Raw genomic sequence first — 21,616 nt, forward strand, 5'->3', positions numbered from 1 at the left:
CAATTTAGAGTCCAGAAATCAACCCATACATCTATCGTCAATTAATTTCAACAAGGGTGCCAAGACCATTCTGTGTGAAAAGAATAGTCTTTTCAAGAAGCAGTGCTAGGACAACTGCATATCCACAAGTAAAAGAATGAAGTTGGACCCCTACCTAAAACCAGATAAAAAATTTAACTCAAAATAAATCAAAGAACTAAATTTAAGAGTTAAAACTATAAAACTCTTGGAAATATAAGTGAAAATCTGTATGAGTTTGGATTCGGCAACAGTTTCTCAAATATGACGCCAAAAGCACAGGCAACAAAAGAAACAGTAGATAAACTGGACTTCATCAAAATGTGAAACTTTTTTTTTTTTTTTTTTGAGACGGAGTCTCGCTCTGTCGCCCAGGCTGGAGTGCAGTGGCGCGATCTCGGCTCACTGCAAGCTCTGCCTCCCTGGTTCACGCCATTCTCCTGCCTCAGCCTCCCAAGTAGCTGGGACTACAGGTGCCCACCACCACGCCCGGCTAATTTTTTGTATTTTTAAGAGACGGGGTTTCAGCATATTGGCCAGGCTGGTCTCGATCTCCTGACTTCGTGATCCGCCCGCCTTGGCCTCCCAAAGTGCTGGGATTACAGGCATGAGCCACCATGCCTGGCCCAAAATGTGAAACTTTTATGCATCAAAGGGCACTATTAAGAAGGTTAAAAGACAACCCAGAGAATGGGATAAATTTTTTTTTTTTTTTGAGACGGAGTCTGGCTCTATCGCCCAGGCTGGAGTTCAGTTGTGCGATCTCGGCTCACTGCAAACTCTGCCTCCCGGGTTCCACACCATGCTCCTGCCTAAGCCTCCCGAGTAGCCGGGACTACAGGCGCCCGCCACAACGCCTGGCTAATTTTTTTTTTTTTTTTTTTTTTTTTTTGTATTTTTAGTAGAGACGGGGTTTCACTGTGTTAGCCAGGATGGTCTCGATCTCCTGACCTTGTGATCCGCCCGCCTCGGCCTCCCAAAGTGCTGGAATTATAGGCGTGAGCCCCCGCCCCGGGGCAGAGAAAATATTTTCAAATCACATATCTAGTAAGGTCTAGAATTCATAATATCAAAAAGAAAAAAAAAAAACTCTTGCAACTCAGCAACAAAAGACACAAATAATTTAATTTAAACATGGGCAAAGGACTTGAATAGACATTTCTCCAAAGAAAATATACAAATGGCGATGAGCACATAAGAAGATTCTCAACATCATTAGTCTTAGTGAAATACAAATCAAAACCACAATAAGATACCACTTCACACCAACTAGGGTAGTTATAACTTTTTCAAAAATAGAAATGTATCTGTGATATTTGCACATCTTTGTGAATACAGTAAAAGCACTGAATTGCACATTTTTAAATGATTAAAATGATTCATTTTATCTCAGTAAAAGTCTAGCCACTGAATTGTACATTTTTAAATTATTAAAATGATTCATTTCATCTCAGTAAAAGTCAACAGGGATCCCTTCAGTTTGGGCTGGAGGTCAGTGCAGTTTGGGGGGTCATCAAATGCTGAAGCAGAAGGAGTTTAGGGGTCACGCAAGTCCCAGCTGCCATGTGACAAGTGAGGTAAAGGACACACCCTCTGTGGAGGTCTGAAGTCCCCTGACATTAGTAAGGGAGGGACAGCAGAGATCTCCCCTGTCACCACGAGGCTTTTCTCAGCCCCCAGGGCAGATGGCAAGTGTATACCATGTTTGGCATCCCTGTGATTGGCAGAGGCAATGCAGGTTGGGTCTGGAGGACAAGATTGCTGTGGGGGAGAGCCAAGGGTGGACTTCAGAACACTGGTGGTGACATAAGGGTAAAAAGACCTTGGTCACAAAAGAGGAAACACAAACAGCGTGATCATGGAAAGATGCTCAGCCTCCCCGGGAATGGGAAGAGTGCACACTGAAACAATGAGACAGCATTTACCTCCAATGAGATGCTCAGCCTCCCCGGGAATGGGAAGAGTGCACACTGAAACAATGAGACAGCATTTTCCTCCAATGAGATGCTCAAAAACAGTTTGCTAATACGAAAGCCTGGCAGGACGTGAGGAAATATGTGCTATCATTCCACTGCTGGTGGGAGTGTGAATTGGTAGGGCCACTCTGGAGGGCAACTCGCCAGCATCTGTTAAAGTGAAAAATGTGCACACCCTATGACTCAGCGATTCCGATGCCCCGCACTTATTCTAGAGAGACACTCCCACATGCACAGCGAAGTATGAGATGTTTATGCAACACCACTTACGATAGTGCATTGTTGGGAACAACCTAAGTATTCAGGAACCAGGAGAATGGCTAAAAAGCCTCTGCACATCCATTCTCTATTTAACAAAACGAGTAGTTCTAGAAGTATAAAATGAAATGATCTCCAAGACATATAACTGGATTAAAAGCACGAAAAGCAAATCGTAGGATACATACTGTATATCATTTATGGAAAGAACAAAACAAACACAAAAATACAACTGTGCTGGGGCCGATGGACAATTGTGCCTGGCAGGCTGAGTCATGAGGCCAGTTAACAAGCCTTTCTCTATCTGCAAAAAGAAGTACTTTAAAAAAGCAATATAAGAAGAACATGGACCAGGGGCAGTGGTTCATGCCTGTAATCTCAGCACTTTGAGAGGCTGGGGTGGAAGGATTTCTTGAGGCCAGGAATTTGAGACCAGCCTGAGAAACATAAAGAGACCCAGTCTCTACATAAAATTAAAAATCAGTCCGGCGTGGTAGTGTGCACCTCTAGTCCTACATACTCTGCAGGCTGAGGTGGGAGGATCTCTCGAGCCCAGGAATTCGAGGCTACAGTGAGCCATGATTGTGCCACTGCACTCCAGCCTGGGTGAGTAAGCAAGGCTGTCTCTAAAACACAAAAAGAAGAAGAATATGGAACTGCCAGACTTGGGCTATTTCATTTCCCAGAGATAATTTTTTACCGCGTGGAGAGAAAATGGGTGGTTTATTCCTTAGGCTCTATTTCTTGCTCTGTGCTAGAATTATCGCAGCTGTGTGTAAGATTTCCTTCAGCAAATATAGGTAGCCTGTGATGCCCCAAATAAGAAAGGAAAAGACAAAGTCAGATGTTACTGCTGTTGGTCATCTCAGGTATGCAAAAGAGAGGCAGGCCCCTTGCCAGGGAGAAGGAACAACCAGATGCTGTCCCTGAAGCACTCTCCTACCTCTCCTAAGACAGGGGTCGCCCTTGCTCTGAAAAATTCAAGCAGAGAATCCTCAGGAGGAGTGAGGCCAAGAAATCAGAGTGAGAAATATTTGATTATTGCTTAATAACATTTTAAGTAGAAAATAAAATAATTTTTTAAAACAGGCTGGCCGGGCGTGGTGGCTCAAGCCTGTAATCCCAGCACTTTGGGAGGCCGAGGCAGGTGGATCACAAGGTCAGGAGATCGAGACCATCCTGGCCAACATAGCAAAACCCCATCTCTACTAAAAATACAAAAATTAGCTGGGCATGGTGGCATGCACCTGTAATTCCAGCTACTCGGGAGGTTGATGCAGGAGAATCGCTTGAACCTGGGAGGTGGAGGTTGCGGTGAGGCAAGATCATGCTATTGCACTCAACCTGTTGACAGAGTGAGACTCTGTCTCAAAACAAAAACAAAAACAAACAAACAAACAGGCCAGGCATAGTGGCTCACGCCTATAATCCCAGCACTTTAGGAGGCCGAGATGGGCGGATCACCTGAGGTCAGGAGTTCAAGACCAGCCTGACCAACATGGTGAAACCCTATGTCTACTAAAATATAAAAATTAGCCAGATGTGGTGGGGGGCGCCTATAATCTCAGCTACTCGGGAGGCTGAGACGGGAGAATTGCTTGAACCCAGGAGGTGGAGGTTGCAGTGAGCCGAGATCATGCCATTGCACTCCAGCCTGGACAACAAGAGCGAGACTCCACCTCAAAAAATAAGAAGGAAAGAAAATAATTTTTAAAAACATACACATATGCCTAGCACAGTGGCTCATGCCTGTAATCTCAGCACTGTGGGAGGCTGAGACAGTTGGATCAATTGAGGTCAGGAGTTCAAGACCAGCCTGGCCAACATGGTGAAACCCCATCTCTACTAAAAATACAAAAATTAGCCGGGTGTGCACACCTGTGGTCCCAGCTGCTTGGGTGGCTGAGGCAGGAGAATCACTTGAACCCAGGAGGTGGAGACTGCAGTGAGCTGAGAATGTGCCACTGCACTCCAGCCTTGGCAACAGAGGGAGACTCTGTCAAAAAAAAAAAAACAAAAAAAAAACACCCACAACAACACACATAACTTTTTTGTCTAGGAAAGTTCTGGAAGAATACTCAATAATCTGAAAACAGTGCCTACACTAAGGAGGTAGGGAGAGGACCAGGGATTGGGGGAGGAGATTGATCAAAGGGAACCTGAGTCTTATCTATAATTTTCCATTTTTTTTCATTTTCACCTCCAATTTTTAAAATATAATTTGTACTTTTTATTGTGAACTAAGATATGTAAAATAGTACATAAAAATAACACAATGAAAACCCACGTTCAGATCAGAAGATTAGCAGAACCTTCGAAGCGCCCTGATCACACCTTCCCTCCTCACCGGGGGAAGCAGCTCTGGCTTGTGTCTATCACTTCCTCACTTTCCTTTCTAGTTCTACCATCTGCGTGCACCCTGAACAGCAAACTGCTTCATTTTGCCTGTTTTTGAACTTTATAAATGGAATCGTATGTACTTTTCTATGCCTTGCTTCTGTGTGTTTGTGCACTATCACTTAACATGTTTTTCTATTTATTTATCTATATTGTGGTAAAATATACATAAAATTTACCATTTAAACTATTTTTAAATGTATAATTCAGGGGGCATTAAGTACATTCACGATGTACAATATTATATTTTTGACATTCATGCAAATTAATCTACATGGCTACATGCAGGTGGTTCATATTCATTCCTCTGAAGTATTCCATTGGGTGAATATACAACAATGTATTATCCAACTACCGTTCTCTCCTTCCTTCCTCCCTCCTTCCCTCCCTTCTTTTCCTCCTTTCTTTCTTTCTTTCTTCCTTTCTTTCTTTCTCTTTCTTTTTCCTTCCTTCCTTCCTTCCTTCCTCCCTTCCTCCCTTCCTTCTCTTCTTTCTTTTCTTCCTTTCTTTTGCAGTGGCGCGATCTCGGCTCACTGCAACCTCCGCCTCTCAGGTTCAAGCTATTCTTATGCCTCAGCCTCCAGAGTAGCTGGGACTACAGGCATGTGCCACCACACCCAGCTAATTTTTGTATTTTTAGTAGAGATGGGGTTTTGCCATGTAGCCCAAGCTGGTCTCAAACTCCTGGGCTCAAGCCATCTGCCCGCCTCCACCTCTCAAAGTGCTGGGATTACAGGTGTGAGACACCACACCAGCTTGCTTGCTTGCTTGCTTGCTTTTTCTTTTGGAATTACAAACAGTAGTGCTTGAATATTTTTGCATATGTCTCCTGGGGCACAGGTACAAGCACTCTTAGTGCATTTACCTACTGATGAAAATGATGGATTTTGCTGGTTTAATTTTTTATAAGGAGGTGATATGAATATTGCTTTTATAATTAAATTTCAATTTTAAAAAAGAAGAGAAAGCAGTTGGGATGGGCTCATAGAGTGAAAGGGCAGGGAACGGTCTATGAGAACAGAAGAAGACAGGCAGGAAGGGCGGCTGAGCCATGCCTGCAGGCTGAGCATGGAAGGCACTGTGAGTACACAGTCAGATCGGCACAGGAAATGAGCACCTTTGAGGCGTCCACTCTGCAGGGGCTCGTCAACAGTAGACTGGGGTTCAGGAGACCTGGGTTCTCTCCCAGCTCTGCCACACAGGGAAAGTCATTTCGCCTCTGCACCCCACGGTTCTGATAGCTGTAGAGTGAGAAGGTAAAGCCGAAGGTCGGAATCATTTTCCAGCCCTGCTGGCTTGAAATCCTAAGCGCGTGCCTGTGATCCCAGCTACTTGGGAGGCTGAGACAGGAGAATTGCTTGAACCTGGGAGGTGGAGGTTGCAGTGAGCCAAGATCTTGCCACTGCACTCCAGCCTCGGTGACAGAGTGAGACTCCATCTCAAAAAAAGAAAGAAAAAAAATGCCAGGGGCCCAGGAGCCTACTGTGAGAGGAAACGTCCCGTCGCCTTGTGAAATCATGATTCTGCGTGATGAAGAACCGAGTATGAATAATACATACAGAGCAGACATATCGCCTATGCACAGCTTGTTCAATTTAGTGAGTCGTTCTGTCTCTTTCACACTCCTTTGGTTTAGTTCCCAGGTTAACTAGCTGTTCCCTCAACCCCATTTCTTGGGACTTGCAGCCTCAAATACCAAGGAAGAGAGAGGAGGAATGAATATTTATTGAGTACTCAAACAAGACAAGGCCAGACATTTCATTTCTATTGTTACCCTTAATTGTCCCAACATGCTGCAAAGTGCACGACACTATCCTCAAGCAGATGAGGACTCAGTCAAGAGGTTGTGGGACATGCTGGACATGATGCGGGTAGTAGCCGGCAGAGAGGCATTTGGACCACCAACCTGTCTCGTTGTGAAAGTCAAGCTCTCTCCGCCTATCCCAGGATCCTCCTGTCTCAGTGGGTTTGGGCCCTGGAACCACCCTTCAGTTCCAGGTCAAGACTGCTCCCTTCATAGCGACATCTTTCCCTCACTGTTTCTCCCCTTGCCTGGTATCTGAGAAATTCCTTTTATAGGTCTTGCCCTTCCCTGGCTACATAGACTGAGAGTCAGAAAACCTCAGTAGTCAGCACTCAAACCTTACACCTATCAATTTACATAATATCTGATTTCAGAAATTAGCTTTACCTCAGATCAAAATTAATCCTCTAAATCACAGATCACGTAAAATCACAAGTGTGACAAGTCCCAAAAAAGAAAGTGTGACCAGGCTCACGCCTTGTAATCCCAGCACTTCGGGAGGCAAAGGTGGGAGGATTGCTTGAGCCCAGGAATTTAAGGCCAGCCTGGGCAACATAGCAAGACTTTGTCTCTACAAAAAGATAACAAATAAAAAAAAATTAGCCAGGTGTGGTCCCAGCTACTCGAGAGGCTGACGCAAGAGGACTGCTTGAGCCCAGGAGATTGAGGCTGTATTGAGCTGTGTTGCCACTGCACTCCAACCTAGGCAACAGAGCGAGACCCTGTCTCAAACAAACAAACAAAAAAAGAGTCCGGGCATGGTGGCTCACGCCTATAATCCCAGCACTTTGGGAGGCCGAGGCAGGCGGATCATGAGGTCAGGAGATCGAGACCATCCTGGTGAACACGGTGAAACCCCGTCTCTACTAAAAATACAAAAATATTAGCTGGGCGTGGTGGCGGGCGCCTGTAGTCCCATCTACTTGGGAGGCTGAGGCGAGAGAATGGCCTGAACCCAGGAGGTGGAGCTTGCAGTGAGCCGAGATCGCGCCACTGCACTCCAGCCTGGGTGACAGAGCGAGACTCCGTCTCAAAACAACAACAACAACAACAACAACAACAAAAACATAACTATAGGTCTGTGCTCGGCCAGGTATGGGGGTAAAATTTATATTACCCACATGGTTGGGAAACCTCCTTTATCCCTAAGAAAAGAACATGAAAACTGGTCTCAAGCCAGTGACATCCCTGGGGCGTCTGACAAAAGCAACTGCAAAAACACTGAAGGGACATGTACTCAACCCAACCACCAAGGTGGCCCACAGAAAAAGCCTGTTGAATATGCACTTTCTTTCCCTCTCTCTCTCTCTTTAATGGAGATGGGGTCACACTCCGTCACCGGCACTGGAGTACAGTGGGGTCTCACTATGTTGCCCAGGCTGGTCTCAAACTCCTGGCCTCAAGCCATCCTCCTGCCTCAGCCTGCCCAAGTGCTGAGATTATGGTGTGAGCCACTGTGATGGGCTTGAAGATGCACTTTTGATTCAAAATTAGAAAACACACCTGAAACAGTCTGACCTAGAGAAACTTTTTCATCTAAGTCAGCCATAAAAATCAAATATTTGTGCTTAGACTCAGATCAATCTATATAAAGTGTTGAGGAAAGTTTTTTAATAACAAAACACATTAAATCATATTGCTCTTACTAAATATATTACTGTTAATGTTTTATTATATTGTGGAAAATTTTGTTACCTATTAATATTTTAATGAGAGCAGTTAGATCTTTTATGTTGCAAATAAGTAAATGCGATATCTTTAAAAATTGTTTTTCCTATCCTTATCTCATTCTTTTTATTTTACTTTTATTATTTTGTTGTTGTTGCCCACACTGGTCTCAAACTCCTGAGCTCATCGATCCTCCCACCTCAGCTTCCCAAAGTGCTGGGATTACAGGCATGAGCCACTGCATCTAGCCAATCTCATCCTTTTTATGTTTCTGTATGTGACTATGTAATTCTATCTCATCCTTTAGAACTTTAGAATGTCTACATATACTTACATAGAACCTATTTGAGTATATAATATATGATTAATTTATTTAAAATATTGTGGGGAGTCGAGCCAGCGTCGCCGCAGTGATGTCGTTGGAGAGCAAGCAATTCCTGACGGAGCTGACCAGACTCTTCCAGAAGTGCCGGACGTTGGGCAGCGTCTATATCACCTTGAAGAAGTATGATGGTCGAACCAAACCCATTCCAAAGAAAGGTTCTGTGGAGGGCTTTGAGCCCTCAGACAACAAGTGTCTGTTAAGAGCTATCGATGGGAAAAAGAAGATGAGCACTGTGGTGAACTCCAAGGAAGTGAGTAAGTTTCAGATGGCTTATTCAAACCTACTGAGAGCTAACATGGACGGACTGAGAAGAGGGACAAAAAGAGCAAAAGGAAAAAGACCAAAGCAGCAGCACAGTAAAGGGCACAAATTCCCTGCTTTCACCAATTAACCACTGAATTGCTATTTTTTCCTTTGGTTTTTACTTTTGGCCACATAGCTAGGTTTCTGGTTCCCCCACAGTAGGTGTTTTCACATAAGATTAGGGTCCTCTTGGAAAGAATAGTTGCCATGTTTACAGGGTAGTTGTGGTAAGAATCTAGTTTATTTTACATGTGGCTAATTGGTCTGTGCTGCATGGTTATATACTCCTGGATTATAGATTAGAAGTCTCTGAAGTCATCTCTGTGAAAAGCAAGCTATCATTAAACATGTCTGTTTATCAATCAATCAATAAATAAAATATTGTTTATTTGGGGATACATGCTGAAAATCATTTTATTGATGGGGTACAAAATAAAAAAAAAAAGCAGAGACTACTGAATTAGAAATATACATTTTTTCAGGCACAGATGGAACATTTACAACCACATACTAGGCCATAGAGCAAATCTCAAACAAATGCCAGAGGATTCATATGTATTCATTTTCTACAGCTGCTACAACAAATTACCACAAACTTAGTGGTTGAAAACAAACCAAATGTATTATGTTACAGCTCTACAGGTCAGAAGTCTAAAACAGGCCTCACCAGGCTACAATCAGTGATGGCAGGTACAGCTGCCCCTGGAGGCTGAAGGGTCAAATCCATCTCCTTGCCCCTTCCAGCTTCTAGAAGCCGCCCACATACTGAGGCTCATGGCCTTCTTCTTCCAACTTCAAAGTCAGCAACATCTTGATCCTTCTCATGCAGCTGCCTCTCTGGCGCTGTCTCCTCTGCCTCTTTGCCACTTACAAGGATGCTTGTGATTACACTGGGTCTACCTGGATAATGCAGAATAATCACCCATTGCAAGGCCAACCTTGATTCCATCTGCAGCCTTAACTCCCCTTTGCCATATTAACATGCAGTTCAGGGGCGCAGATGTCCTCGGGGGACCAACGTGCTGCCTGCCATGCTACACAGACAGAGTGCTCGGGCCACAATAAATTTAAAATTAAAATAATAAACAACAAAAAGTTAAGCCCCACAGATCTGGAAAATTTGTAATGCATTTATAAATGAAATATAGGTAAAAATAAATAATAACGGGAAAAGCAAATCAACAATAATGAAAAAAACAATATAGCAAAGCTGATGAGATGTAGCTAAAGTAGATCTTCAAGGGAAGTTTATAGCCTTAAATGCATATATTAGAAAATAAGAAATTTCTAAATTAATTAAGCATCCAATACATTAGAAAAAGAATGGCAAAGTATGCCGGGTGCAGTGGCTCACACCTGTAATCCCAGCACTTTGAGAGGCCAAGGTGGGTGGATCACTTGAGCTCAAGAGTTCGAGACCAGCCTGACCAACATGGTGAAACCACGTCTCTACTAACAATACAAAATTAGCCAGGTGTGGTGGCGCACACCTGTAATCCCAGCTACTCAGGAGGCTGAGGCAGGAGAATCACTTGACCTCAGGAGGAGGAGGTTGCAGTGAGCCAAGATCATGCCACTGCACTCCAGCCTGGGCAACAGAGCAAGACAGCCTAAAAATAATAATAATAATAACAGTGAAACAGCTACACACAAGCAAATCAAGTTCTACCAGGCTTTCAAGGAACAGATTATCCCTATTGTATATAATCTGTATATAAAAAAATAAAAAATAGCACTTAAAAAACAAGTGGTCAAAGCAAGGAAAATAGAATCGTGTCACAGAAACCAAGGGAAGTAATAATTGTCACGTAGGTGGAGAGCTGCCAGATCCCACATATCTCGGTTAAACTTTGCTTCCTGGATGAGGCACTCCCTACCCCTTAAATCCCCCTATTAGGGGTATAGACACCTATATTGCACCCCAACTCTCTCCTTCATAGCAATAATGACCATTACTAACTAATTGTAATTTTGTTTTGTTTTTTGGGTTTTGTGAGATTAGGTCTTGCTCTATCTCCCAGGCTTGAGTGCACTGGCATGATCATGGCTCACTGCAACCTCGACCCCCTGGGCTCAAGTGATCCTCCCACCTCAGCCTTCCGAGTGGCTGGGACCACAGGCATGTGCCACCACACCCAGTTAATTTATTTTTATTATGTGTAGAGACGGGGTGTCACTCTGTTGCCCAGGCTGGTCTTAAACTCCTGGGCTCAAGCAATCCTTCCGCCTCAGCCTCCCAACGTGACTGGGATTCCAGGTGTGAGCCGCCTCACCTGGCCAATTTTACATTTGTCTTTGAGATTATATGATCGATGTCTGACTCTCACACTGGTGTGTCAACTCGTCAGGGCAGAAACCACATATTTGTCTGTTTGTTTTTCATCTTTGTGCCCCATTACTGAGCTGGTTCCTAACACAAAATGGATGTGCAAAAAACGCTTGTCAAATGAATGAGGAGGTCTAAGGGGCCTTGAGCCCTCTGACGTTTCCATTTTATAATTGTGGACAGAGCCGCTACGGCACAAAGCTAAGCTGGACCGTCCAATGTTTAGCCAGTGCCTTATGTGCTAGGAGACACTGGGAGCTGTGCTGGGCTTCTGAGGAGTGGGCAGAGGCTGGAAATACCCATAGTTGGTCAGTCTCCTGTGTCACCCAGGCTGGGGAGGTGCAGAAATGAAAATTACAGAGCTGCGAGGACCCAGAACCTCATGAATGAGCTTAACTCACTGTCCTGACCAGGTGGCCTCTCAAAGCCTTGCTGGGAAGGAGGCTTTAAGGTGGTGGGGGCAGCAGTGCTGGTGGTGGTCGTCGGGGAGGAAGCAATGGGGAGCAGGGGACAAAGAAGGCCAGACAAACTCAGAGCTGCAGGTGATGAGACTCAGGAGCCTAAGTCAGGAACAGTGATTGCGGACATCTTTGTCCTGTAACAGAATTTCCTCCTAAGGAAAGGTCTCGCAGAGACTAGTCCTGCTGGGCGCTTTAACAGGTTATCGATTCATAAAAATTGGAGAAAAAAGACAAAGTCTGCCACACCTAACAGCCTTCTGTTTAGAGCTGGTTTAGAGGAAACTTTAAGCAAGTCTTGTGTCCGACAATTTGGGCCTGAGGCAGGGTACAGGTAAGGGAACAGACAGGAGACACGGAGGCAAGAACAAGACTTCAGCTGAAAGAGAAATCAGAGCCAGAGGCAGCCACAAGAACACCCAACCTACTGGAACTCATGCAGGTGGACAGCCTGCCCAGGACTTGCCCTGAGTGGGAAGCAAGGAGCATCTTATCTAGATTTTAAGGAGCAGAGTGCCCCTGGCTGACATCTAGGCTACAGTCACTGGGCCAGGTGGAGGGTTGGTCAGGCCCTCTCAAGTCATGAGAGGCCGGGCACAGTGGCTCACGCTTGTAATCCCAACACTTTGGGAGGCCGAGGAGGGCGGATCACTTGAGGCCAGGAGTTTGAGACCAGCCTGGCCAACATAGTGAAACCCCGTCTCTACTAAAAATACAAAAAATTAGCCGGGTATGGTGGCCGGTACCTATAATCCCAGCTACTTGGGAGGCTGATGTATAAGAATCGCTTGAACCTGGGAGGCAAAGGTTGCAGTGAGCTGAGATCATGCCACTGCACTCCAGCCTGGGCAACAGTGAGAGACCCTGTCTCAAAAAAAAAAAAAAAAAAAGAACCAAAAAAAGTCATGAGAGTCCGCAGAGTTCTCAAGAAGGGCTGCTGTGGGCCTGTTTCTGGAAAGGAAAGAAAAGCAGGGAGCTGTTGAGAAAATACCATATGTTTTTATGCCCCAGCCAGGCATGGGGGAGAGGCTGACCCCAAAAGAGAAAGTGGTTGTGTGAGATTTCAAGGAAGATGTCAGGCTGCATCCCAGGGCCTCTAGACAAAAGGAAGGGCCCAGCCAGGCATGGTGGCTCATGCCTGTAATCCTTGCACTTTGGGAGGCCGAGGCAGGCAGATCACCTGAGGCTAGGTGTTCTGGTCCAGCCTGGCCAACATGACAAAACCCCATCTCTACTAAAAATACAAAAAATAAGCTGGGCACGGTGGCTCTCCCCTGTAATCGCAGCCAAGGTGGGCGGATCAACTTGAGGCCAGCCTGACCAACGTGGCAAAACTCCATCTCTACTAAAAATACAAAAATTAGCTGAGCGTGGTGGCACGCACCTGTCATCCCAGTTACTCGGGAGGCTGAGGCGTGAGAATGGCTTGAGCCTGGGAGACAGAGGTTGCAGTGAGCTGAGATTGCATCATTGCACTCCAGCCTGGGTGACAGAGTGAAATGGAGGGAGGAAAAAAAAAAAAAAAGGAAGGTCCCGTCCAGGGAGCCAGCCTAGGATGGGGAAGGCTCACCAGAAGTGGATGCAAAGAGTGCTGGAGATGAGCTCATTCTATTTGCCTAGGAAAGAAAAACGTCCAGAAACCTGGCTTTCCTCCTCTTGGCCGAGGCCCTCCAGGAAAGCCAGGCAGACCCTGCTCCTGCTCTGACCCCCTGGAGAAGTGATATGTAGAAAAGAGGAGATGGGCTTTGGCCCAGAGGACAGCAGCCTTAGGCTAGTGAGCAGTTCCCAGTCGGTTCAAGGTTGCTAGGCTCAGCGAACTCCAAGTCCCTGTTCGACAAGTTTCTTCCTAAAGGTCCCCAGTTCCTCATGATTCTTCTGAGGGTCTCATCCATCCTCCCAGGGCCTGCTGTCAGCTAGCCACCCCACTGCCCCATGCCTGCAGTGAAGACATTTACCACAACCTGGAAATGGCTGGTGACAGAAAAGTCCTCAGGGCCACAGCACTCTCTGCGGTGGGAATTCAGGTGCCTTGCCTGATGGTGACAAGGGTAGTTTTGCATAAACAGCTCTCTGAATCACACCCAGATGTGGCTTCTGACTTGAGTGGACCCCCATGAAGAGCTGCAGAGGGGGCTGGGAAAAGACAAGAGAATGGAGAAAATGAGGAGAAAGGAAACTACAGAGTGAGATAGAGAACAGATCTGACAGGTGTGACCACAGCAGTGTGACATTTATGAACAGTGTGGAAACAACGGCAAAGCCCCTGAATTAAAAACTTCCTGGGGAAATAAGCCACTCCACATATCGGTTGCTGAGGAAAGAGTGGAGGAGGCTGTTGACCCGTGTGTGTCCCCATGACTCAAAGAGGGAAAAGTCTAGCTGTTTCCAATATCCCGAAATCAGTCTTGCTGGGAGAACTGGGAAAATAAAAAAGAGATGAGCCCCGTAGGAAGCTACGTTTAATCCCAAGCGCCCAAGGCTAGGAGAGAAGATGCTCCAGGTGATCCAGGACACCAGTGACTGACACAGCCAGAGGTGGGAAGGGGAGGATAAAGATGGCACAAAAGAGAGGAGTGAGCAAGGGTCTGAGAGGGAAGGCCATGTGGGCAGTAGGTGGCACCCACATCAGAGACTGACATGAGGATTAAAGGAGAGCATAGGTGATCTGTCAGAGTGTGACAGAAGAGAGGCAGCTCTACGCCCCTTGCTTGCAATTCTGAGCATTCTGTAGCAAACTCGTTTGGCCATCAAACCAGACCTCAGTTGAGACAAGGCTATTTAAGCTTCTTCCCAGTTGGTGTAAATATTCAATAGTTTTGCTGCAGAAATGTTGCGTTTGATTATGAGACTACCCCAACTCCCCAAGGGTGTTTTGTGGTGCTAGTTTCTGTATAAACCTGAAAAATTCTGAATTCCAAAACTTATCTGACCCCCAAAGTTTCAGATAAGAGCTTGTGGATCTGTGCTGAATTCTGGTTCTCCTTCCTTCTTTCAACTGTTGTCTGTGAAAGGAGGGATGCAGGTATGGGAGACAGGAGACGTGCGAATTCGTTTGTAAACTGTGGACGGGGGGGTGGGTGGTGGTGGGGGGGTAACGTGGGCACCTTTGTGCGCAAGTGCATGAATAGGAGGGGTGAGCGACTGTGTGTCCATCACCTTTTTGTCAAAGAAGCAGGAGTCAGTGGGCTACATGCTTCATGAGCAGGAGAGGCGGAAACTAAGGAAGGCTCATGTGTTGGAGGAAGCATGTTTGAAGAGCAGCAGGTCTGACAGAGTTTGCTCTTTAATACTCTCCCCAGCACACGGAAGGGGAAGGGGGTGGAGGTTGCTGCTATGAGAGAGAAAAAAAAAAACAGCCACAATAGAGATTCTGCCTTCAAAGGTTGGCTTGCCACCTGAAGCAGCCACTGCCCAGGGGGTGCAAAGAAGAGACAGCAGCGCCCAGCTTGGAGGTGCTAACTCCAGAGGCCAGCATCAGCAACTGGGCACGGAAAGGAGCTCCCTGGGCAGGGACCATGGCACGGCCACATCCCTGGTGGCTGTGCGTTCTGGGGACCCTGGTGGGGCTCTCAGCTACTCCAGCCCCCAAGAGCTGCCCAGAGAGGCACTACTGGGCTCAGGGAAAGCTGTGCTGCCAGATGTGTGAGCCAGGTAAGAGGGGGCCTTGGTAAGGGCCAGGTGAGTGGCGAAAGAGAGAGGACTGGGGTTAATACAGTAAATAGGCGCAGGGTGAGACTGAGCTCAAGCAAGGAGGGAAATCCTGCAGCTGTGGGGAGGTACCACCTTGAAGAGGGCAGAGAACCAGCCCTTCTCAGGCCTTGATCCCTTACCCTCTCCTCCCAGGAACATTCCTCGTGAAGGACTGTGACCAGCACAGAAAGGCTGCTCAGTGTGATCCTTGCATACCGGGGGTCTCCTTCTCTCCCGACCACCACACCCGGCCCCACTGTGAGAGCTGTCGGCACTGTAACTCTGGTGAGGTGGGCAAGGGTGTGTAGGTGGGGACACTGGACAAGCATTTGGGGGAGCAAGGCTGGTGACAGGTTTGGGGGTGCAAGGAGGATGAGGGGGCCAAAGCTTTGGCCTTCTTCAAGGCTCACAGCAAGTGGAGCCAATGCTGGGAAATGGGGCACCCTAGGTGGGGCATGAATTAACGTGGGCAGACATCTAGTATTTCAGGAAAGGGATAAATAGAATTTCAGGGATTGGTGAGAATGGGTCTATGGATAGGATCAAGACAATAAAATGAGAGAAGTGGCTCTACGACCCCAGATTTCGGGCAAGCAACCCCCAACCAATAAACTGACTGTGTTCCCAGAGTGCACATGTGTAGGTTGGCCATTGGGAATTTGGAATACATCTTTCTAAGGAAATAACAAAACAACCCAATAGGTAACGACCTTTTTTTGCACAAAAGCCAATTTGAGAAAATGAGTATGTATGTAGCCTGTGTTTTTATTTTATAGTTCCAAAAAAAAAGTTTTTTTTTAAACTAAGAAGTATAATATCTGCAGTTGTGCTTATGAATGCTGTTATTATTTCTCCATCTTCGCTACAATTTCAGAAACTACGGCCAGTATACACTAGAATAGCAGGCTTTAAAGCGGCCCCTTTGAACAAATGTTCTCTAGCAAGACACTTTTTAGAACTAGGTAACTGTAACTATTAAACTACCTACTTGCAAAATGTGTTTGGTGTCACTGGGTCTCTTGGTACTGGGTTTTGTTTTGTTTAGTTTAGAGACAAGGTCTAGCTCTGTCACCCAGGCTGGAGTGCAGTGGTGCAATCATAGCTCCCCACAGCCTTGAACTCCTGGGCTCAAGCAATCTTCTTGTCTCAGCCTCTGAAAGTGCCAGGATTACAGGTGTGAGCTACAGTGCCTGGTCCCGTAAAAACAAAAACAAAAACCAACACCAGATGTGGTGGCTCATGCCTATAATCCCAGCACTTGGGAGGCCAAGGCAGAAGGGTATTTGCATATTTTGTAGAGACTTGAGCCCAGGAGCTTGAGACCAGCTGGGCAACATAGTGAGACCTTGTCTCTAAAAAAATTGGCTGGTCATGGTAGTGCACCTGCAGTCCCAGCTACTTGGGAGGCTGAGATGGGAAGATCACTTGAGCCCAGGAGGTCCAGGCTGCTCACACCACTGCACTCCAGCCTGGGTAACAGAGCAAAACCCTTTGTCACACACACACACACACACACACAAAAAGCCAGAGCAGTGGCTCACACTTGTAATCCCAGCACTTTAGGAGGCCAAGGCAGGCGGATCCCTTGAGCCCAGGAGTTTAAGAACACCCTGGGCAACATGGCAAAACCCTGTCTCTACTAAAAATGCAAAAAGTTAGCCAGGCGTGGTGGCACGAACCTGTAGTCCCAGCTACTCAGAAGGCTGAAGTGAGAAGATCACTTGAGTCCAGGAAGTGGAGGCTGCAGTGAGCCGTGACTGTACCACTGCACTCCAGCTTGGGAGACAGAGTGAGCAGAGTGAGACCCTGTTTCCAAAAAAAAAAAAAGAAAACAAAAGCTTTTCCATTGCAAATCAACCAAAAAGGAACATCTTTAATACACAAGAAATATTCTTCAGTCTACTTAACTTAAAAATGTAACTGTAATAGATGCTTTTCTCTTGGCAGCAGCCCCTACAGGGTTAGAACTTTTCCTAGTTAAAACCCCCCTACTCACTCTGCAGACACTTCCTGAAGGTCTTCGCCCCATACTGAGCCCATCTTCAGTCCCTTCACTTGTTCCAAACTAGCCCAATCCATGACCCTTCTCTGGGAGCTCAGCCAATAGATCCCAAAGTACCGCAGCAGCACCTGGCTGCAGAAGGACCCCCAGGAAATGCAGCCAGGGGTGAGAAGATGGGTGGGCTGAATGAGCTCGGCCCTCTCTGGGCCTTAGTGCTGGCATCTGTGAGATGAGGACATGCCTGAAGTCAGCCTGGAATTTTGAGCCCAGGTTATACCTGGTAAATAGAACTCCCAGGTCTCCGGATACTCACCACTAAAACAATAGCACCTCATTGTTTTTGTTTTGTTTTGTTTTGTTTTTTAATTATACTTTAAGTTCTAGGGTACATGTACACAATGTGCAGGTTTGTTACATATGTATACATGTGCCATGTTGGTGTGCTGCACCCATTAACTCATCATTTACATTAGGTATATCTCCTAATGCTATCCCTCCCCCTTCCCCACACCCCACGACAGGCGACAGGCCCCAGTGTGTGATGTTCCCCTTCCTGTGTCCAAGTGTTCTCATTGTTCAATTCCCACCTACGAGTGAGAACACATTGTTTTGAACCCCCCCCCCCCAGCAGCTTCTTTAACCCCTCCATTTCCCTTTTGGTGGAGACCCTTGTCATCACTCCTGCCTACCACCAGTGCTCTCCCCTCCTGCACTGTCCCAGGCTTCCTCATTCTTCCCTTGCAGGTCCTTATCCAACATGGCTCACAATTCCTGGGAAGCCACAAGGAAACCAAATTCTAGTAGCAACTCAGGGTCAGCATTCATTAGCAGGTCACAGGGCCATAAGGATGCCAAGAAGGAATTTGTCCCTCTCCTTGTCCTGACAAAAGGCATAAGTAGAAGAAAATTGTTAGGTTTGGTTATGACCTTTGACATTCTCTCTTTGACATCCTCCCTTTCTGCACCCCTCTTCCACCTGTCAGGGCACCTAGGACTCCCCGGGTCCCCACAAGTGTCTGCCCTAAGGCCCACCAGGCTTCCTTGCAGCCTGTCCCACATCTGGGTGTCACTGCCTTCCTCTGAATCACCCTCCTCTCAAACCAGTCACCAGCGAGCCCAGCCCAGCCCAGCTAGTGCCCTACCACCTCCGCCCCCAGGATAATTAACACCCAGCCACCCAGCATCGGACCCCTACACTTGAGCAAAATGTATATTTTAAAGGCAAATTCTCACACCTATAATCCCAGCACTTTGGGAGGCCAAGGCGGGCGGATCACGAGGTCAGGAGATTGAGACCATCCTGGCTAACACAGTGAAACCCCATCTCTACTAAAAATACAAAAAATTAGCCAGGTGTGGTGGCACACACCTGTAATCCCAGCTACTAGGGAGGCTGAGGCAGGAGAATCACTTGAACTCAGGAGGCGGAGGTTGCAGTGAGCCAAGATCGTGCCACTGCACTCCAACCTGGGCGACAAAGCAAGACTCTGTCAAAAAACAAACAAACAAAATAAAGGCTAAGTAACTGTAATCAAGTAACTATTTATTATTTATTTATTTTAGTGTATCCACAGGTTGTGCAGCCATCAACACTATCTAATTCTATAACATTTTCGTTACCCCAGAGAAACCTGTACCCCTTAGCAATGACTCCCCATTTCCTCCCCCCAACCAACCCCAGCCCCAGCCCCAGCCCCTGGGAATCCCTAATATACTTTGTTTTGTTTTTTGTTGGTGGTGTTTGAGACAGGATCTCACTCTGTCACCCAGGCTGGAGCGCAGTATCATGATCTCAGCTCACTGTAACCTCCACCTCCCGGGCTCAAGCGATCCTCCCACCTCAGCCTCCCCAGTAGCTGGGCCTACAGGTGTGCACCACCACGCCCAGCTAATTTTTGTATTTTTTGTAGAGACGGGGTTTCACCATGTTGGTCAGGCTGGTCTCAAACTCCTGAGCTCAAGCAATCCACCCACCTCAACCTCCCAAAGTGCTGGGATTACAGGCGTAAGCCACTGCACCTGGCTATTTTCTTTCTTTCTTTTCTTTTTTTTTTTTTTTGAGACGGAGTTTCACTCTGTTGCCCAGGCTGGAGTGCAGTGGCATGATCTCGGCTCACTGCAACTTCCACCTCCCGGGTTCAAGCAATTCCCTGCCTCACCCGGCTATTTTCTATTTGTTGATCTGCTGCTGGTTATCCCTGTGAGCCAAATTTGTACAAATTCTTAAGCTTTACAATCATGCGTGCCTCTCTGTACGTATATTATACTTTAATTAAAAGTTATTAAAGTATTGGGGCCGAGCACAGTGGCTCACGCCTGTAATCCCAACACTTTGGGAGGCTGAGGCTGGTGCATCACCTGAGGTCAGGAGTTTAATACCAGCCTGGCCAATACAGTAAAACTCCGTTGCTACTAAAAATACAAAAAATTAGCCGGGTGTGGTGACGGGCACCTGTAATCCCAGCTACTTGGGAGGCTGAGGCAGGAGAATTGCTTGAACCCGGGAGGCAGAGGTTGCAATGAGCCAAGGTCACGCCATTGCACTCCAGCCTCGGCAACAAGAGCGAGACTCCATCTCAAAAAAATAAATAAAAAATAAAAAATGTATCAGGGAGTACAAGAGAAAGTCATATAAGCTCTTTCTACTTTTCATGGTTTCTATGTCTGAACCCATGAATCTTCCTTCTGAAAGGTCCAACTTTCTTCTTTAATAACAATAATAATGGCAAAGGCATTGGGGGGCCGTGAGCAAAGGGCAGGCCTTTGCAGGGGTGGGAATGGAAAGGGAAGCACGTCCCTAGAGGTGGGCCTGGGATGGGGGTTGGGGGATGAAGCAAGTGGACCTTGAAGGTCTCCACAGGTCTGAGTGTCCTATGCTCCCTGGTCCTCTCTTCCCCCAGGTCTTCTCGTTCGCAACTGCACCATCACTGCCAATGCTGAGTGTGCCTGTCGCAATGGCTGGCAGTGCAGGGACAAGGAGTGCACCGAGTGTGATCCTCTTCCAAACCCTTCACTGACCGCTCGGTCGTCTCAGGCCCTGAGCCCACACCCTCAGCCCACCCACTTACCTTATGTCAGTGGTAAGTTCTAGGCAACTCTCTGTGCCATCACGTGGGGTAGCGGTGATACCCCAACCAGTACTCCCCACTCCTACCACTAGATAAGGTCAGCCTGTTTCTGCCTTCCCATCCCATCCAGCACCTCTCAGGCCTTCAGATGTGCCCTATGGGGTTCCCTGCTGCTACTCATTCTGTCTCTGTTTTTCCAGAGATGCTGGAGGCCAGGACAGCTGGGCACATGCAGACTCTGGCTGACTTCAGGCAGCTGCCTGCCCGGACTCTCTCTACCCACTGGCCACGTGAGTTTTCTCCTTAATCCCCACCGCTAGAGAGAATGCATACATGAGGGGCCAGGAGGGAAGCCAGACAGAAAGCTCCTAGGATTAGGGATAAGAGGAGGGGAAAAAGCAGAGTCCACTGTTTAGGAGAGGAGTTGGCCAACGGTGGCGGGTGGGATAGAATAAGGTGGGGGAAGGGGAGAGGCAAGGTGACAGGAGGGCTGGGCTGAGGGAGCCAAGGGCTAGACCCTCCCCTAACCCCTGTGTGTCCCCTCCTATTACAGCCCAAAGATCCCTGTGCAGCTCCGATTTTATTCGCATCCTTGTGATCTTCTCTGGAATGTTCCTTGTTTTCACCCTGGCCGGGGCCCTGTTCCTCCATCAACGAAGGAAATATAGATCAAGTAAGAGACAGAACACAGGTCTCCGGTCCTGCCCTTGCACCACACCCCACTGGCTCAACTCCACTGCCCACGCCTGGAATCTCACTGAAACCCACCAGCTCCACTTCACCAGCCTTGGTCCTACCCCTTCTCTCCCCTTAGCTGGCGTGCTCCTGACACCCCTCCCCCAAGGGCACCCGCCTCTACCCATCTCCTTCTCCCGTCTCCCCCTGCCCCCACTGCTGGCCAAGACTCATCGGATCTCCTTCTGCAGACAAAGGAGAAAGTCCTGTGGAGCCTGCAGAGCCTTGTCGTTACAGCTGCCCCAGGGAGGAGGAGGGCAGCACCATCCCCATCCAGGAGGATTACCGAAAACCGGAGCCTGCCTGCTCCCCCTGAGCCAGCACCTGCGGGAGCTGCACTACAGCCCTGGCCTCCACCCCCACCCCGCCGACCATCCAAGGGAGAGTGAGACCTGGCAGCCACAACTGCAGTCCCATCCTCTTGTCAGGGCCCTTTCCTGTGTACACGTGACAGAGTGCCTTTTCGAGACTGGCAGGGACGAGGACAAATATGGATGAGGTGGAGAGTGGGAAGCAGGAGCCCAGCCA

General features: G+C 47.4%; 2 protein-coding genes and 1 long non-coding RNA gene across 8 annotated transcripts in view; 1 reads left to right on the forward strand and 2 right to left on the reverse strand.

Moving 5' to 3' along the window:
- Positions 1-9,173: 9,173 nt before the first annotated feature.
- The window catches only part of VAMP1 (vesicle associated membrane protein 1), a 31,946-nt gene continuing 19,503 nt past the window's right edge, over positions 9,174-21,616 (reverse strand). Inside the window, exons 5-9 of one of the 4 annotated variants that reach the window (XR_010147949.1) lie at positions 18,655-18,772; positions 18,052-18,165; positions 16,963-17,089; positions 13,555-13,726; positions 9,174-9,709 (exon numbers count right to left, since the gene is read on the reverse strand). The gene's annotated coding sequence lies outside the window, so the exon portion shown is untranslated. Of the gene's footprint in view, positions 9,710-13,548; positions 13,727-16,962; positions 17,090-17,974; positions 18,166-18,654; positions 18,773-21,616 lie in introns of all 4 variants that reach the window. The other 3 variants (XR_008538427.2, XR_010147947.1, XR_010147948.1) reach the window with 3 other exon arrangements.
- CD27 (CD27 molecule) lies at positions 14,782-21,586 on the forward strand. Of its 3 annotated transcripts, XM_054663990.2 has the most exons (7): positions 14,962-15,244; positions 15,437-15,573; positions 16,158-16,245; positions 20,186-20,365; positions 20,554-20,643; positions 20,907-21,026; positions 21,280-21,483. In XM_054663990.2, exons 1-7 carry the CDS (start codon positions 15,109-15,111, stop codon positions 21,402-21,404), a joined length of 876 nt encoding a protein of 291 aa, XP_054519965.1. In that variant the 5' UTR covers positions 14,962-15,108; the 3' UTR covers positions 21,405-21,483. The 3 variants fall into 3 exon arrangements, with proteins under 3 accessions (XP_508952.2, XP_054519965.1, XP_063641489.1); XM_508952.7 differs by lacking the exon at positions 16,158-16,245 and having other exon boundaries at positions 14,782-15,244; positions 15,437-15,568; XM_063785419.1 differs by lacking the exon at positions 16,158-16,245 and having other exon boundaries at positions 15,437-15,568; positions 20,907-21,586.
- Positions 19,312-21,605, reverse strand: LOC134807459 (uncharacterized). The gene is made up of 2 exons (XR_010147950.1): positions 21,481-21,605; positions 19,312-20,992 (listed from the first exon to the last, which is right to left on the reverse strand). It is a non-coding gene; the product is annotated as an uncharacterized LOC134807459 (long non-coding RNA).

The sequence above is a fragment of the Pan troglodytes genome, chromosome 10, assembly GCF_028858775.2.
Source record: "Pan troglodytes isolate AG18354 chromosome 10, NHGRI_mPanTro3-v2.0_pri, whole genome shotgun sequence".
Taxonomy (NCBI): domain Eukaryota; kingdom Metazoa; phylum Chordata; class Mammalia; order Primates; family Hominidae; genus Pan; species Pan troglodytes.

Coding starts and splice junctions, on each gene's coding strand:
- CD27 (XM_063785419.1), top strand. CDS start 15,109: ATGGCACGGCCACATCCCTGGTGGCTGTGCGTTCTGGGGACCCTGGTG. Junction 15,245..15,436: donor CTGCCAGATGTGTGAGCCAG/GTAAGAGGGGGC, acceptor CTCTCCTCCCAG/GAACATTCCTCGTGAAGGAC. Junction 20,644..20,906: donor TCTCTCTACCCACTGGCCAC/GTGAGTTTTCTC, acceptor CTCCTATTACAG/CCCAAAGATCCCTGTGCAGC.